Genomic DNA, 16,107 nt, shown 5'->3' with positions numbered 1-16,107 from the left:
CTGTGTACTGAAAACGAAAAATTCCTGTGACTCACTTTATCACAATATATTCAGTTCTGGTGGTCTGGAATGTAACTCAAAATATTTCCAAGGTATGCCTGTATTTTACCATTACAATTTGCTAAGAGAGTAGAAGTTAATAAAACTTAAATGTTCTCATCAAAAGAAAAAAAGAGTAATTACGTGATGTGATGGATGTGTTCATTAAACCTAGGGATTCTTTTCACAGTGTATACATATATCAAATCATCACGCTGTACACTTTAAGTATCTTAAATTTTTATTGTCAATTAAACCTCAATAAAGTTGGAAAAATGCAAATCAAATTTAAAAAAAACAAATGTAGTTAAATAACATTTAAAGTGGTTTAGGAATATGTTTAGAGGGTAAAACTTTTTTTTTTTTTTGAGTTATTATCACTGAACCAGAATGGTGGTTGCATCTGGGGCAGAAGGAAAAAATTCTGACTGGAGAATTTTTTAAGGTGTTAATCATGTCCTTTTTTTTTTTTCCCCTAGGTAAAGTTTACATAGTTACCCACATTATTCATTAAGTGATATATATGTGTTTTATGTTCTTTTCTGCAAATGTATTTCATGAGTTAAAATAGAGAAAGAGAACCACAAGTTCCCCCCAGAAGCATCTGTGCTTACAGCCTGTTCTCTCTGTTTCTGTGCAGGAGATGCACTTGCTCCTGGAAAGTCAAGCTCTCCACCCTAGGACGTCACTCCCGCGACTCCCCCCTCTCCTGCATCAACATGCTGACTTCTCTACTGGACCTGGACCTTCCCACCTCCCTCAGCTGCTGCTCCATCTCTCTTGCCCCTTAAAGCAGACACTGTCAGAGGCTTGTCTAGACTCCCCTCCAAATGCTCTGCCAGTTCTTTCTAGAACCCACTTCAAGCCTCACCCCCACCATTCACACAACCTCTCTGTCAAGGTCACTCGTGGCCTCCATGTTGCAGAATCCAGTGGTCACCCCTCAGTCCTCATCTTGCCCCTTCAGCATTTGGTACAGACGACATGCCCTTCTCCATGAAACATTCCCTTCACCTGGCCCTACTCACCCCGCTCCCCGACTTCCTCTCTGCTTTCTCCTGCCCAGTCTACCCTACTCCCCACCACCCCAACACACACACACACATTTTGCTCTTTCATTTTCACATTTGGTCTCTGAATGATCTCACCTAGTTCCAATGCTTTAAGTGCTATCTCTGCCTGCCTCAAAAACCTTGATTTCCAGCTTAGACCTCTTTGAATTCCTCCCCTTTATTATCAACTTCAAACCAGCATCACCACTAGAGGTCCTCTGTTAAGCGCTAACTGGACATGTCCAAAGGTGAGCTCCTTATTTCCCCATCCCCAAGCCAGCTTCTCCAACAGTCTTCAACGACCCAGAAAGCTCCAGCCTTTCTGATGTTCAGAAACTTTTGAGTGTCCCTTAAATCCCACATCTAGTCCAACAGCAAATCCTAACTTCTCTAGCTTCAACTCAGATCTGGAATCCAGCCTCTTCCCACCCCTCCACCAGCACCACCCTGGTATCCTTACAACACAGTCACCCCATCTGATCCTGTGACTCCTCTCATGTCCTCTGATCTTGTGCAGCAGCCATAAGGATTCAGTTACTGAGTGGCTATCCTGTCACTCCTGGGCCAAGAGCCCTCCTGCCCCCAACTCACACTCACCTCTCTCTAGCGTTTCCTCGAAGGCATGAAACCTGCTGCCCTCCCACCCAGCCCAGCACCTGGACTATTTGAATCCCCTGAACTGCGGCTTGCTATTTGCTCCACCCAGAATGCTCTTCTCACAGACAGATAATTCCATCAGAGCCGTTGGAGCAGAATCTGGACTAGCCTCTGACAGTGTTTGCTTTAAAGGGAAGCAGAGATGGGGTAGCAGCTGGAGGGAGGGGGCAGGGGTCCAGCTCCAACAGAGATATAAACATATTGATGGTCAGTCTACCCACGCTGGGCTGTAGCTCCGAGCCGGCAGGCTCTTTGTAGGTTTCATTCCCCGCAGTATTCCCAGTGCCTGGGATAGTCCCAGGCATGTTGAAGAAAAAAAACAAGGTGACTTGCAGCAGCCACATAGTAAAACAATAGAAGTGAGGATTTGCCCCCAGGTGACTCTGAGCACTGAGCCCTGAAAGACCAACCAAGGAAACTGAAAAAGGAGAGGGGCTTGTGATGGGCGGGGCAGCATCTGAAAGCCCCGCCCACTGCTCTGGCTTTCCCTCTTGAATTCGCCTTGGAAAACCAGCAGGGAGGAGGGGCTCTGAAGGTCTATAAGGCCTCTTCTACCAGGTTGACAGGGGGTGACAGAGCCCTCTGTGGTCACATGCAAGCTGGTGGCAGGAGGAGTCACAGGGCTAGGAACCAGGAGGTTGCCCAGGATCCCGGGCCCCTGCACCTTCCCCAGGCAAACCCTGGGGCCCAGGACACTGCAAAGAAGACTCCCTGGATGATGGAAAGAGCCGGGGTAGGAACTGAGGGCCAGGGCAGAGCAACTTGCAGCATTTGAGATAAACCTGAAGGAGGAGTCATCCAGGTAAAGAGCTCAGTGGGCTCCCAGGCTGGGGCTTTTGATGCGAGACAGGGGGTGGTCCTTGGAAGAATAGACAAAGGCCAGAGTGGCTGGACTGAGGGCAGCAAGGCCAGGTGGGCTGCTGGCAGGAGGAGGGGCTTCACGTCTCGCTGAGAATTGGGGCTTTTCCCCAAAGTGCCTCTGAGAGATTTCCTGGGTGTTAGCAGAGGGACAGGAACAGATCTGTCTGCTTAACATCCCTCCCTTGGGTCAGAGGGAGTGAGAAAGGGAAGCAAAGAGCATGCATCCAGGACAGTGTCAGTGGTGGCCTGGACAGGGAGGGGGAGGGAGATACAGAGAGGTGACGAACGCATTTGGAGTTGGGACCCAGGGACGGGGAGGAGCTGACTGCATGTGGGGTGAGGAGGAAAGAGGGAGCAGACAGAGCCCCAGGTTCCGGCTTGAGCAGGTGGGGAGATGGAGAAGCTGCACGGATGGTGGAGGGGAGGAAAAGAGTTCCAGAAGGCAACTTGGGGCCAACTGAACCTTAGGCACTTATGAGATTAGATCAGATCTGATACATGTTCCTCATGAAATCACTGGGAGGAACTGATTACCGAGGAATTCCCACTGAGGCTGAGGATCCTCTTCCTCCAGCGCAAACAAATCCTGTTGTTCCTGGGGAAGGTGACTGTTACACTGGGGCTGGAACTCGGGGAGAGGGATGTGAGGACAGGAACATAGAGGCAGCACCAGGTGAGACTGTCAGATCTCTGGTGACAGCAACCCTTCAACTGCCCAACTGTCCCTGGACCACTGTGTGTCCAGCCAGAGAAGATGACCCTGCCAGGCCGTGTGCCCGGGAAGGGGACGGCCTCCCTGCCCCCAGCACTGTGGTTCTGAGTGTGGACAGTGGAACCAGACTGAGCGGGTCTGTGATCCCAGCTCCAGCCACTGCCACCTGCATGGCCTGGAGTCATGGGCTCTGACCTGCTGGCCAAGGCTTGAACCTCCCTCATCAGGTTTGCTTTGGAAATTAGAAACCCTCAGACCTCAGGAAGCTCTTGCACAACCATTCCATGTGGGGCCAGTTTTCTGCAGGCCACACAGAGTGTGAGCACTGGCTTACATGTGTGCACAAGCACACACACACACACACACAAACGCATAGACACACGGGCACAGTGACATTAAGTAAGGACTATGGGCCAGGATCAGGAGAGAAATTGATGTTAGGGTGGTAATAAGACCAAAAAAAGGGGTTTGGAGGCATCCCCTACCAGTGACATCACTCCCACACTTGTCAGGTCTTATCCCACATGCGCCTGAGGACGTCCGTAGAAGCACGAGCTAGAACCAGCCCCGCTGTGCAGGTGGGGAGCCCGTCCTGGAGAAACACCAGGGTAAATCCAGGATGGAGAGCAGGTAAGAATGAGGAGTGGAGTCTGGAAGCCGGGGCGGCTCCTCACAGCCGCAGGCAGAGCCGCCCCGGGAGCCGTGGGGCAGGCGGGGCGCTGTAACTGCGGGAGCGGTGGGGCTGCGCGGGGAAGGGGGTGCGCAGGCAGCAGCCCGGAGGGCTGTGTGTGGAGGTGCTGTCTGAGGAGGGGGTCCAAGGAAGTGGACCCCAGGAAGTGAGGTCACTTCCTTGACCACAGACCCCAACAGAAACGGAACCTGGTTACCAGGCACCCACATTCTAGTGACAGCCCCAGAGCCAGCTCACTTGGCTGGAGACAGTTAAAGAAGAAGCATGTTCTGCTCCTGTTTCACAAACTCCCGGGGCTTCTCCGCCAGGAAACCCTGGACTGAGAGGTTGTTCAGTGCCTTTAGCCATTGGTTGAACCCTCAACTGTGACACCTCTGGTCTTTTAGGAGGAGGGCACCTAAGGTAACACGGGGTGGCCTGGAGCAGGCCAGTCCTGGCCCAGCCTCCTCTGGGGGCCCTCCCTGGGCAGGCCCACTTCCCCTCATCTCCATGTCAGAGAAGGGGGACCTAAGGGGAGGTGTCCCCTCTGGGTGGGAACAGGTTGTTGAACACTTGGTAACCTGGTGGTCCTGTCATGGCCACACCCGAGGACAGGGCTGATAGGGGGGAAAGAGGACTCCTGAAGGCCTCTCCTCTGTGCCAGTGGGAATCCAAGGCCCTCAGGTTGTCATCTTTCTTGTCCCTAATGGAGGTTTGTGCAGAAAGTGTTCTGTGTGTGTTGGGACTGGAGATGTCTTATGGGTCTGAGAACCAGTCAAGACAGCCAGACAGGGCTCTGAGGTCTCTGCCTGGCCACTGGGCACTATGTTTGCAGGACTCCACACAGGGGATGGGACAGGACCTGGTCCATGGAGTCCCCCATGTGACCTCCCTGCAGGAGGGGCAGGTGCCCCACGACACCAAGGGAGCCCAGGACAGGCTCAGGGTGAGTGCAAACGAGGAGACTCCACACCCAGGAAGCCCCGGGTCCCACAGCTGCCCCGCTTCTCCCCCGCGCTCCCTCTTAGAGACCTGCTGGCAAAGGAATCTGATTCCATGTCTCACCCACCTGCCCTCACAGCCCAGGCCCTGCCTTGGCCAGATGCAAAGTCAGTGCCCACATATGAGTCCGAATCTCAGGAAGAGAGTTTGACAGAATTTCAATTCACGTTAGGACAAGCGTGTTTCTGCATTTTCGACAGATTGTCCTGTTTCTCCTCCATCCCCACGTGTTCACATTGGCCTGACAGTCCTGATCCCTCCCACCCCGGGACCAGCCTCTATGTTCTCATCTCTACATTGGGATGTTGTGACAGCAGTCACAGGGATGAGGCATCATGCAGGGAGGGGCTGGCACTGCGGTGCTGACACAGTGATCTGAGATGCTAACGCATTTAATCATCGCCCTCTGCCCCTTGCACTGATGATGCTGAGAACCTTGAATCTGTCCAGGGCTCCCCTGTTCCACCTCAGGCACAAGACCTTAAGGCTTGAGGATTCAACTCATTCCCCTGCTGGTCCCCGGTGCTGCCTCTGACTCATGTCTGTCCTCCTTCCACCCCAGGGGGGAGCTGGACCATCAGGGAGCAGGGATGAGACCCACAGGGTGTGGAGCCTCCAGCAACAAAGGCTGGAGAAGCTGGTGGCAAACCTGGTGCCTGCCATGCTGGGCGGCAACCCTTCCTACTTGCTCACATTCCTGGGCAGCTATAGATCTTTTGCCACCGCCCAGCAGGTGCTGGACCTTCTGCTCCAAAGGTGAGCACTCTGTCCTCATGGGACATTGAGGACTCGGCCACCTACTAGCAGTGACATGTGGGGTTGGACCTCGAACTCTCTGAGCCTCAGTTTGCCCCTCTGCACACTGGGGTCAAGAGAGGAGCAGGCCCTAGAAGGGGAGGAACAGAGGGGGTCCTTCATGGAAAGTGCTTTCTGGGGACCTGGCCCCTGGAAAGGGCAGCTGGAGGGGCTGTGGGTCTGCTAAGTGGTCACTGTCCTCCTGTCCATGAGGAAGCCTCTGCCTCCTGTGTCACTGGGACTGTGGCCTTGGGTGGAACTGTTTTCCCATTTCAAAGGGGATCGGTGATTCCTTTAGCTGTCCCTGTCCTGGGAGAGTGAGAGCAGGGATCCCTGGGAGGGACAAGTAGGGTCCCAGGCCCACTCAGATGTGCGCTGTAGGGCTGGGTGGGCTCACTCATTCCTCAAATATATAGGAAGGGCCCTGGGGACAGGTGCTTTTCTAGGAACAACCATCATTTAATGCATCGAGCAAACAACAGCCCTGCCCTCCAGGGCTTCCATTCTCCCGGGACTCACACTGTCACACTAGACATCACATCCAGCTAGTGTGCTCAGGACAGTCCATGTGACGCCTTCCTGGTCTCATCTAGATACGGATGCGCCCTCCCTTCTAGCGATGAGGACAGTGGACCCCTGCACCAGCTGAAACAGTGAGTTTCTTTGATTGAAGTTGGAGGGACTCCTTCCCCAAAAACTTTGTGGAGCTGTGGGCTGTGTGGATGGGCAGAGGTGGGCAGGGCCCTGGATCCTCCACATCCTCTGATTCTGGCTTGAGAGCAGAAGTCTTAGGGCTTCTCCTGGCAAAGAGGAAAGGAGACCCAGAGAGCTGTGGATGGGGCTGTGGTGCTGTGAAGGGAATCTGGGAGGTCAGAGGACAGAGTCAGCCCCTAAGAGAACCCACAGCCATCCTCTCTCCATCCCAGCCCTGCCCCCACTCCTTCCTGGGACCCAGAACGCAAAGGGTGGACAGCATCCTGCTCACCATCATCTAGTGGAGCCTCAATGGTGGGGACTCAGCTGGCGCTCAGGGGACCCCGTGAGCCTCAGGGGACAGCTGAGCCCACCCTGTGGAAGCTGAGTGGCAGGGGCAGGAGGAGCCCCAGGCAAGGTCCCTGGAGGGTTAGGCAGCAGGCAGGTGCAGGAGCTAATGTCTGAGGTGTGAGGAGGCCCGGGGGAAGCCTGGGCAGCAGACACAGCCTGTCTGTTCCCTCCTGGGTCAGAGACTCATAGAGCAGCTCCCGTGTTCCCAGAGGGCAGCGCCCAGAGCACACAGCCTGCCTGTCCTCACAGAGGTGCCATCCAGTGGGGAGGGGCAGGGAGAGGGACAGAGCAGAGTGACATGTGTCCCTGAAGAGGTAGAGAGGTGCCCACACCGCTGACCAAGGGCTGTCCCTTCAGAAGCTTGTAGCAGCCCCTCCTCTCTGCCCAGGCCCGCCTCTGCCCAGACTGCCAGGTGAGATGGGATGTGGAGCAGAGCCGGCCTCTGGATGGAGAGGAGCCGAAGGCAGAGGCCCAGGTCCCTGCTGGGTTGCTCTGGGAGCCCAGTGTGCTGGACAAGGCCCGGTCACTGACTCTGCTGTCCCCCTCACTACCCCCAGGGCCATGACCTCCATCCTGGGCACCTGGTTGCACCAGTACCCAGAGGATTTCCACCAGCCTCCAGAATTTCCCTGCCTGAAGACCGTGCTCACCTACATAGAGCTGAGCATGCCTGGCTCTGACCTGAAGTACTGGGTCCACTTTCTCCTAGCAGAGCTGGAGCACCTGGAGCTTCCGGACACAGAGGATGATGGTGAGGAAGATGCTGGGTGGGTGATGGGGTGAGGGGGGCGGGGAAGGCAGTGAACCACACAGATTAGAGCCTCCCGAGGCTGGAACTGGCTCAAGAGCAATGAGGAGGCTCAGAACACTCATCCCCTGGACTGCAGTCTGGGAAGGCTTCCTGGGGTGGAATCTTGGACTGAGAGTTGATTGAGTAGCAGTGAGGGCTCCCCTGTCTTTGAGAGACACGTGGGAAAGCAGTCCTGTTGATGAGAGTTTCCCTTCCTGGAGCTACAGCACCAGCTCCAGAACCCGCTGGGGAAACCCCTCTGGATGGAGCGCCAGCTCCAGCCCTCCTGCCTGCGACAGCGCCAGAGCCAGAGCAGAGGGACGCGCGGTAAGTCTCAGTCAGGCTCCGCTGTCTCCCGTTGCTTTCAGGGCCGGGACGCCCACTGTTCCTGATGTGTCTGTGAATTTACAATTCCTGATTATTCTTAGAGGTGGTAACATATCACTTGCTGCCTGTTTTGTCTGTGTTTTATCGTTAATATAAACATCAAAGTGCCCTACATGTCTTTGTTTGGGTAGACTCACTTCTCTGCACCAGACACACAGGGCGGGGACGTGGACAAGTGACCCCAGCACGTGCCCACCCTCTCCCTGCAGGTCCCTCCTCTCCCTTGTCTGCTGTGGACCCAGGACCTGACTCAGGGGCTCCATCAGCACTCCCTGAGACCCTGCCCTTGGGACGTGCCCGGTCATCTCAAGATGAAGGGAAGGACTTCGAATAGAAGGCAACCCCGAACTTTTAATCTCATAGAATTTGTTTTCTTCTAGCAGCATCACTGATTTGTGTGTGCGATTGTTGCCTGTTTGACATCCATGGAGCCAGCAGCATCCATGACATTCCTCATATGGCCACCAGAGGGAGGTGTGTAACTGCTTATGACAAACACTCTGCTATGTTCAAATATGGTGCTTTCCAATTTATCCTTCATCAGAGCATTTTATGAACTGAGGATTTCTTTAAGCTATAGAGCTTTGCTTTTCTTCTTCAATCTCACTTGTAAGCTAATGTAAATAAGTCACAAATATAAGGTGAGGTACTGAGTGGACGTTGTCCCTTGTGACACATAGACATGTATATAATTCTGTGTCCAGCCCCGTCTGTGTCCACCTCTGTCCCTTCCTCTCTCCCTACAACTATCTGTAAATATCTATTTAAATAAAAGACTTTGACAATCAGTGCAATGTAGAAGAGATATTTTAATTCATGTTGCCTTTTGTGTGTGTGATGTAGATTTGGGTAGCAAGTGGCCTGCTCACAGGACAGCGGGGTTGTCCCTGGATCCCTAGGAGACAATTGTAGGGGGGCAGGAGGCCTCAGTGAGAGTCACTCCAAGGGAAAGAGCTCCTGCTCAGCACAGCCAAGGTGGGTCCTCGTGGACTTCTATCCCCAGAGCACTGAATCTGCTTTCCCCTGGGGGCTTTGCTAAAATCCTGTGTATCCTAAAGTGTCAGAATAAAGAACAGTGATTATAGGAACTGTGGGAGAGGGACAGGTTATGATTTTAATTTCCTGATCCTCTACCTACAACGGCTTTTCCTGTATTGTATTATATTAAATTCTCAGCCACCTGGGAGCAGAGTCTACGCCTTGGTTTCGAGTACATTACAGGTCTCTAGCCCAGCACTTGGCCGAGTATTGCTGACGGAATACATTTGGGAGGCAAGATGTGACAGGTTTGGGAATGTATTTGAAATGGGGGCTCCCCTGGAGCTGTCCTGACAGGAGGTCATCATACATAGGCACCTTCCTTACCTGCCAGGCCTTTTACACCTGAAGACCCTCCCACAGCGCCCCTCAGCCAGGACCCACCTGATCCCAGGGCTCTCCCATGTCACATCTCACCATCTGCTGTCACTTCTCTGCTCACTTCAGCCTCTGTGACTGTCCTATTTTGTGGCTCTCCACTCTAGGTCAAGGGACACCTCTAATTCCCTCAGGGATCCAATGTCACAGTACTAGATCCTATGGACCTAAAGTTTCATGATGGGACTGAATTTAAAAATCAATAACCACGTGGAGAAATACGACTCTGCATGACTGTCACAATGGTTGGTGTTCCTTGAGCAATGAATGTTTAACTCGATATCATAAAACAAATATATTTTTCTTTGCAATGAGCATCCCTACTGAATTTTGCCCTTTCTCTGATGAGGCTCTGAAAGACCTGACACATAGAAGAGGAACAGAAGGAAGTGATATTGTGCTATAGTGCAATATAGAATGGTGTGATACTTCTAAAAATTGCTATTAGCCAGTTGTGTTAGAGTTATGTTAAAAGAAACCTTATGCAAATATTACCCTTTAAATTTCTCATGTTTACATGAAAGTCAGAAGATGGTATTGAATTTCTTCCATTGCTTTCTCGGCATTAATTGAGATGCTCCTCTTTTTTCTCCTCACACTGTTAGTGTAGTGTATTACACTGATGCATGTTCCTAGGTTGAAGTCTTCCTGCATTCCAGGAATAATTCCCACTTTTTAATGGTGTGCAATTCTTCTTACACAGATAGTTATGAATGAATAGTATGTAAGTATTTTTCTGCCCTTCCTATCTCAGCTCAGGCTTCCTGAGCCCTGCTAGGGTGGTTGGTGCTGGTCAGGACACAACACTGAACCACAAAGGCTTCTGCCTTCTCATTATTCGTGGTAAGTGTTCTTACTAACCCCTGATTGTTGGTTTACACAGTTGTGACTGTCAGACCTGCACTCACCCATTTCCTGCCTCCGTGTCTCACTCTCCACTCGTTCCTTCTGGGATTCATTCACTTCTTTAAATCCATCCTTCCTCACTCTCAGTGACAGCCTGACAGTGGCAAAATCTCTTATTTACTTTGATCTGAAAATGATGTTATTTTGCTTTTACTCCTGAGTGATGGCTTAGACGGAAAAATATTGGACGTTTTTATGATGTGTCCCTTGGCATCTGAAGATGTCATTCTGTCATGTTTCTGCCCTAACTTAGTCCTGCTGCCTGGACTGCTCTTTGCGCTCCCTGTACTCAGCCTTCCCTCCTCTGTGACAAAGTCTTCAATTGCCCTTCACAGTACAGCACAGTGCTTCAGTCATACATGACATATGTATATTCATTTTCATATTTTTTTCACCACAAGTTACTACAAGATATTGAATACAATTTCCTGTGCTCTATGGTGTGAACTTGTTGTTTATTTTATGTTTAGTAGTTAGTATCTGCAAATCTCAAACTCCCATTTATCCAGTCCCACCCTCTTTTCCCCTGGTAACCATAAGTTTCTTTTCTATGTATGTTTCTGTTTGGTAGATAAGTTTGTCTTTTTTTTTTTCTTAGACTCAACATATAAATTATATCATATGGTATTTTTCCTTCTCTTTCAGATTTACTTCACTTAGAATGACAATCTCTGGGTCAATCCATGTCACTTTGAATGGTATTATTTTATTCTTTTTATGGCTGAGTAGTATTCCATTGTATAAATATACTACAACATCTTTACCCAGTCAGCTGTCAATGGACATTTAGGTTTCGTTCTATATCTTGACTATTGTAAATAGTGCTGCTATGAAAATTGGGGTTCATGTATCTTTTGGAATTAAGTTTCCCTTTTGATATACGCCCAGGAATGGGATTTCTGAATCATATGGTAAGTCTATTTTTAATATTTTGAGGAATCTCCATACTGTTTTCCACAATGGCTGCACCAAACTACATTTCCACCAACAGTGTAGGAGGGTTCCCTTTTCTCCACAGCCTCTCCAGCATTTATTGTTTGTGGACTTTTGAGATGGCCATTCTGATTGGTGTGAGGTGATACCTAATTGAAGTTTTTTATGTGCATTGTCTGATAATTAGCAATTTTGAGCATTGTTCATGTGGGTATTGGCCATTTGTATGTCTTCGTTGGAGAACTGCTTGTTTAGGTGTTCTGCCCATTTTTGGAGTGGGTTGTTTGTTTTGTTGTTATTAAGTTGTATGCACTATTTGTATATTCTGGAAATTATACCATTGACATTCGCATCATTTGCAAATATTTTCTCCCATTCTGTAAGTTGTTTTGTTTGGCTTTTGGTTCCCTTTGCTGAACAAAAGCTTCTAAGTTTAAAAGGTCCCATTTGTTAACTTTTGCTTTTATTTCTATAGCCAGGTAGACTGCCTTAGGAGAATCTTCCTAAGATTTATGTCAGATAAAGTTTTGTCTATGTTTTCTTCTAAGAGTTTTATAGTGTCTTGTCTTATGTTTAACCCTTTAAGCATTTTGAGTTTATTTTTATGTATGGTGTGAGGGAGTGTTCTAGCTTCACTGATTTACACGCAGCTGTCCAGTTATCCTAACACCATTTGCTGAAGAGACTGTCTTCACTCCCTTGTATGTTCTTGTCTCCTTTGTCAAAGATTAATTGGCCAAAAGTCTGTGGGTTTATTTCTGGGCTCTCCATTCTGTTCCTTTGGTCCATATGTCTGTTTTTATGCCATGTGCCAATACCATGCTGTTTTGATGACTGCAGCTCTGTAGTACTGTCTGAAGTCTGGGAGGGTTATTCGTCCAGCTTCATTCTTTTTCTTCAGTATTGCTTTGGCAATTCTAGGTCTTTTGTGACTCCATATAAATTTTAGGATGATTTGATCTACTTCTGTGAAACATGTCCTGTGTTATGTGACAGGGATCACATTAAGTCTGTACATCACTTTGGGGAGTATGGCTGTGTTCACAGTATTCATTCTTCCAGTTCAAGAGCTCATGGGTACCCTTCCCTTTTTTTAAGGCATCTTCAATTCCCTTAGTCAATGTTTTCTAGTTCTCTAAGTCTTTCACTTCCATGGTTAGACTTACTCCTAAGTATTTTAATTTGGGGGATTCAATTTCATATTATCTTTATTCATTTATGGTTCCAATAGGAACTTTTAGGTCCTTAACCAATTTAGAGGAATTTCTTTTCTACTTTTACCAAATTATTCTATATCACGAAGGTCTTAGTGTTCCAATCTCCCCATTCATAGTATCTGCTGAGCCTTGTTTGTGGTAGATCAGGGCATGTTTGGGTGATAGTGGATCCTTGCTGGTTTGGGGGTTTTGATGTATATACGTGGTTTTTGTCATGTTAAGGACATTTCTACTTATTGTCATTTTGTTAAGTGTTACCTTTTTTTTAATCAGAGAATGATGTGGAATTTTCTCAAGTGCATTTTCAGACCCTATGGTGATGAATCTACAGTATTCTTCTTAAGTATCATTTCCTTCATGTTCCTCCCAACACAAAGGCTTCAGTTACCTCTTCAGTTAAAACAGAATGTCCCAACTCCACACCTCCACCCCTTCCTCTGTGTACTTATACCCATGGCACTTATAATCCAGCACTGGCTGCCTCCGTCACAGGCTGTCTTCCTCCGTTTGAGCTGCTATAACAGAAACCTTAGACTGGGTGCTATATGAACAGCAGAAATTTAACTCTGCTAGTTTTAGATCCTGAGATATCCAGGATCAAACTGTGTGTAGATTCCGTGTCAGGTGAGGGTGCACGTTCTGGTTCCCAGGAGGCCATCTTTCACTCTGTTCTCACCCAGCAGAAGGGGCAAGGGGGCTCTCTCAGGTCTCTGTCACAAGGGCATCCATCCCATTCATGAGGGTCCTGCCTTCTGACCTAATCAGCTCCCAAAGGCCCCACCTCCTAATGCCTTCAGCTTAGAGGTTCAGATGCCAGCATATTCATTTGGGGGGAAAATAAATATTCATTCCTCAGCACAGATCTAGCAAATATTCCCCTCAGAGGAGTATCTCTCTTCTGACCCAGAGTTCAGATATCAAAGCTTCCTCAGTGAGTAAAATGTTTTCTAGTCAATGTCTATTAGGGGCAGAATCCACCCACAGACCTGGCTTTATGTGCCTTTGTGTCTGCATCCCTGATCCTGCCTTCTCTCCCTTCAAAAGAGGTGAAAATCAGAAAGATGCTCACCTGGCTCCATGGACCAATATCAGGACCCACCCCACCACTGCCCCACCGCCCACAGCTGACACATTGGATCACAAACTGGAACCCTGTTCTCCCTTCCTCTTCACTCTGAGGCCTCTCCCTTTCTCTCTCCTGAGCTTGACCAGGCCATCCCACATCTGAGTGTTTGTAGCACAAGGGTGTTTGGATTGTCTGGTCTACATCTTGCCTGGACCAGGAGCTGTCACATCTTTAGCAGTTGAAATCTGCTTTGTTAACAATGAGAAAATGCATAGGCATTGAGCAAACATTATTCTTTTGTGGGTTTTTTTCAGTGTAATATTTTTTAATGCTTTCTGTACTTGAAAAATAATTTTGTCCTTCATTTTTTTTGAAGTATCCTTTCAAAAATAAAATAAATATAAGAATTCTGGGAATATGGCTATGTTCATGGAAGCATAATTTTTGTCTTCCAGAATCTCCACATAAACACAGAGCATATTATATGAAAACCAAAACCCATTTACAACAAGTCTAGAATACAAGGTATCCCTCATTACTGCAAAATCCAAGTGAGTGAATAGAAGCCATGAGACCCGCCCAATATCTCAAAAGTCTGGGCAAAGTAGACTTAGTAACAGTGCAAGTAAACGTCTGAGGGCCCTGCACATGCTCAGTACAGTAGCAGAAGGAGCGAGCATCCACCCTACTTCCCAGGAGGGCCCCACGCATGCGCGGTGCTGAGGCCGAGTGAGGACCCACAGCAGTGCCTTGCGGTCATACCATGCAGAAGTCAGGCAAGGACTTGCCGCTGATACGAGGAGGAACTTGGTTCACACCACCAGTGATCAAGGCAGAGCTCCAAGGTAAGGTATGAAAGTCCTTGAATTCTCAAACTGCGGTGCCTGGGCTATGTTAGCACTGAACCCCCAGTGGATGTCAACTATAAGGGGTGCGGGGGGAAAAATTAGTCAGGATGGGAACCTATAAGACCGAGGACAGAGACGCTTCAACTCAGGGCTAGAACCAGGGGAGGCAAGAAGTCACTGGGCACAGGCACAAAATTTCAGGGGACGACAAACAACTCAGAAATCAAGATAAATAAGGTTTTGATGTAATAATTATTCAAAAAGCAGAATCAGTGCCAAATAGTCCTTCCTGAGCAAAATACCAAACTGTGAAATGAAGATGGGATCATGAAAAGACTTGTAATGAGACATATTGGAGCCAGAGGCAAAAGTAAAACTTAGAAATACTGCCCCCGCCTTTATCACTGCGCGTCAGGAGACTGTTCCGGGAGCCCTCGGAGAGGACTCTGCTCAGAACCAGCTTCCCAATCAAAGTAACTGAAGAGATTGCAGGAAGGATTCGTGTGAGCAGTAATTAGATGGTTATTTGTAGAAGCAGGATGATGTGAGGGTTAAAAGAAGAGATTGCTTTATGTAATTGATGCAGTTTTGGGTCTTAGATCCTTGAATCAATAGAAATGAGAACAGGTGGGCGAGGCCTTCAGGCGAGGCTTTACCAGGACTCCCGCAGCAGCAAAAGGGAGCGAGAACAAGGAACAGGTGCCCTTTACTCTCAGATGGGGCGGGTTGGTTCCTTAAATGGGGGAGGGTGGGGGCTGACTGGTGGGAGGGGCCAGAGGGCTGGCTTCGGTGGTGGGCCCACCCCCTTGCTGGCGCTGTGTGCAGGGCCATGTTCAGTGCCCTGCGTTTACTTCTGGTGCCTGGGAGTGGCAGCTGTTTTGTGGCCTTTCTGTATCTTATTGATCATGATTGCCCCAACTGCGCATGCGTGCAGTTACTTTTCGTCCCTTTTAGTTTAGTTGATTTTGTCTTTGATTTGTTTTTGTCTTTGTCTTACCGATGCTGAAAATGCGTTCTTCCCTCTGTCACTCACTGTAACTTCTTTTCTGGCGTCTGTTTCCCTTTATGGCAGCTGTGCTTACATTTTTTCAGTGGAAACTTGAACTTTTTTCCTTAGTTAGAAAGTTTGAAATTATACAAAGCATACATTCAACCTAGGAATTGAAAACAAAATTTTAAACATTGGAAATGGGAGAGGAATTTAATATAGAAAACCTAAAATAAACAGTTGGAAATTAAACACTGTGCTTGATGGACACAAATAAATGTTGGTTTTGGAAAAGGAAAGTATTGTTTTTCTAATTGAAAATAGATGAACCCTGTCAAGCAAATTAAAAAAAAAACTTTATTATGAATAAGACAAGAAATACTGATGGAAAAAAAGTCATTAAAAAGGTAATGAACAACTTCATACCCATATACTGGCCATATTAGGCTACATGAATAATTTTCGGGAAAACAAAAATAACCAAAATTAAATCTAGGAAGTACAAAAACTCCAAACAGCCTACTTTCTTAAAACAATTATAAAAGTTGGTCACACATCCACCTCGGGGAGACCTGAGGAGCCGTTTCCTTCGAGCTGTTGGAAAGCTTGGCAACTGTTTTACAAAGGCAGCAGCAATACTCCCCCCCCCCCCGGTCCTCCGCGTCCATCAGCATCTTCAGGACAGAACTGGGGCTTGTTTAAGTTTAAAACATACATGTGAACA

At 48.5% G+C, this 16,107-nt stretch overlaps 2 protein-coding genes across 5 annotated transcripts in view; both read left to right on the top strand.

The window, feature by feature from the left end:
* The first annotated feature begins 2,495 nt into the window (after positions 1-2,495).
* LOC116282380 (ral guanine nucleotide dissociation stimulator-like) overlaps positions 2,496-16,107 on the top strand; it is a 162,480-nt gene continuing 148,868 nt past the window's right edge. Inside the window, exon 1 of the mRNA XM_072972325.1 lies at positions 2,496-2,550. The gene's annotated coding sequence lies outside the window, so the exon portion shown is untranslated. The remainder of the gene's footprint in view (positions 2,551-16,107) is intronic.
* LOC140699777 (ral guanine nucleotide dissociation stimulator-like) lies at positions 4,311-8,797 on the top strand. Of its 4 annotated transcripts, none has more exons than XM_072972322.1 (7): positions 4,311-4,414; positions 4,827-4,937; positions 5,556-5,749; positions 6,382-6,441; positions 7,390-7,583; positions 7,850-7,949; positions 8,393-8,797. In XM_072972322.1, the coding sequence occupies exons 2-7, from the start codon at positions 4,842-4,844 to the stop codon at positions 8,427-8,429; spliced, it is 681 nt and encodes a 226-aa protein (XP_072828423.1). In that variant the 5' UTR covers positions 4,311-4,414; positions 4,827-4,841; the 3' UTR covers positions 8,430-8,797. The 4 variants fall into 4 exon arrangements, with proteins under 4 accessions (XP_072828423.1, XP_072828422.1, XP_072828421.1 ...); XM_072972321.1 differs by having other exon boundaries at positions 8,390-8,797; XM_072972320.1 differs by having other exon boundaries at positions 8,219-8,797.

Source organism: Vicugna pacos, chromosome 11 (assembly GCF_048564905.1).
Source record: "Vicugna pacos chromosome 11, VicPac4, whole genome shotgun sequence".
Taxonomy (NCBI): domain Eukaryota; kingdom Metazoa; phylum Chordata; class Mammalia; order Artiodactyla; family Camelidae; genus Vicugna; species Vicugna pacos.
The sequence above is the reverse complement of the archived record's forward strand: the minus strand, read 5'-3'. Positions and strand labels throughout refer to the sequence as shown.

Coding starts and splice junctions, on each gene's coding strand:
- LOC140699777 (XM_072972319.1), top strand. CDS start 4,842: ATGGGACAGGACCTGGTCCATGGAGTCCCCCATGTGACCTCCCTGCAG. Junction 4,938..5,555: donor GAGCCCAGGACAGGCTCAGG/GTGAGTGCAAAC, acceptor CTTCCACCCCAG/GGGGGAGCTGGACCATCAGG. Junction 5,750..6,381: donor CTGGACCTTCTGCTCCAAAG/GTGAGCACTCTG, acceptor GGTCTCATCTAG/ATACGGATGCGCCCTCCCTT.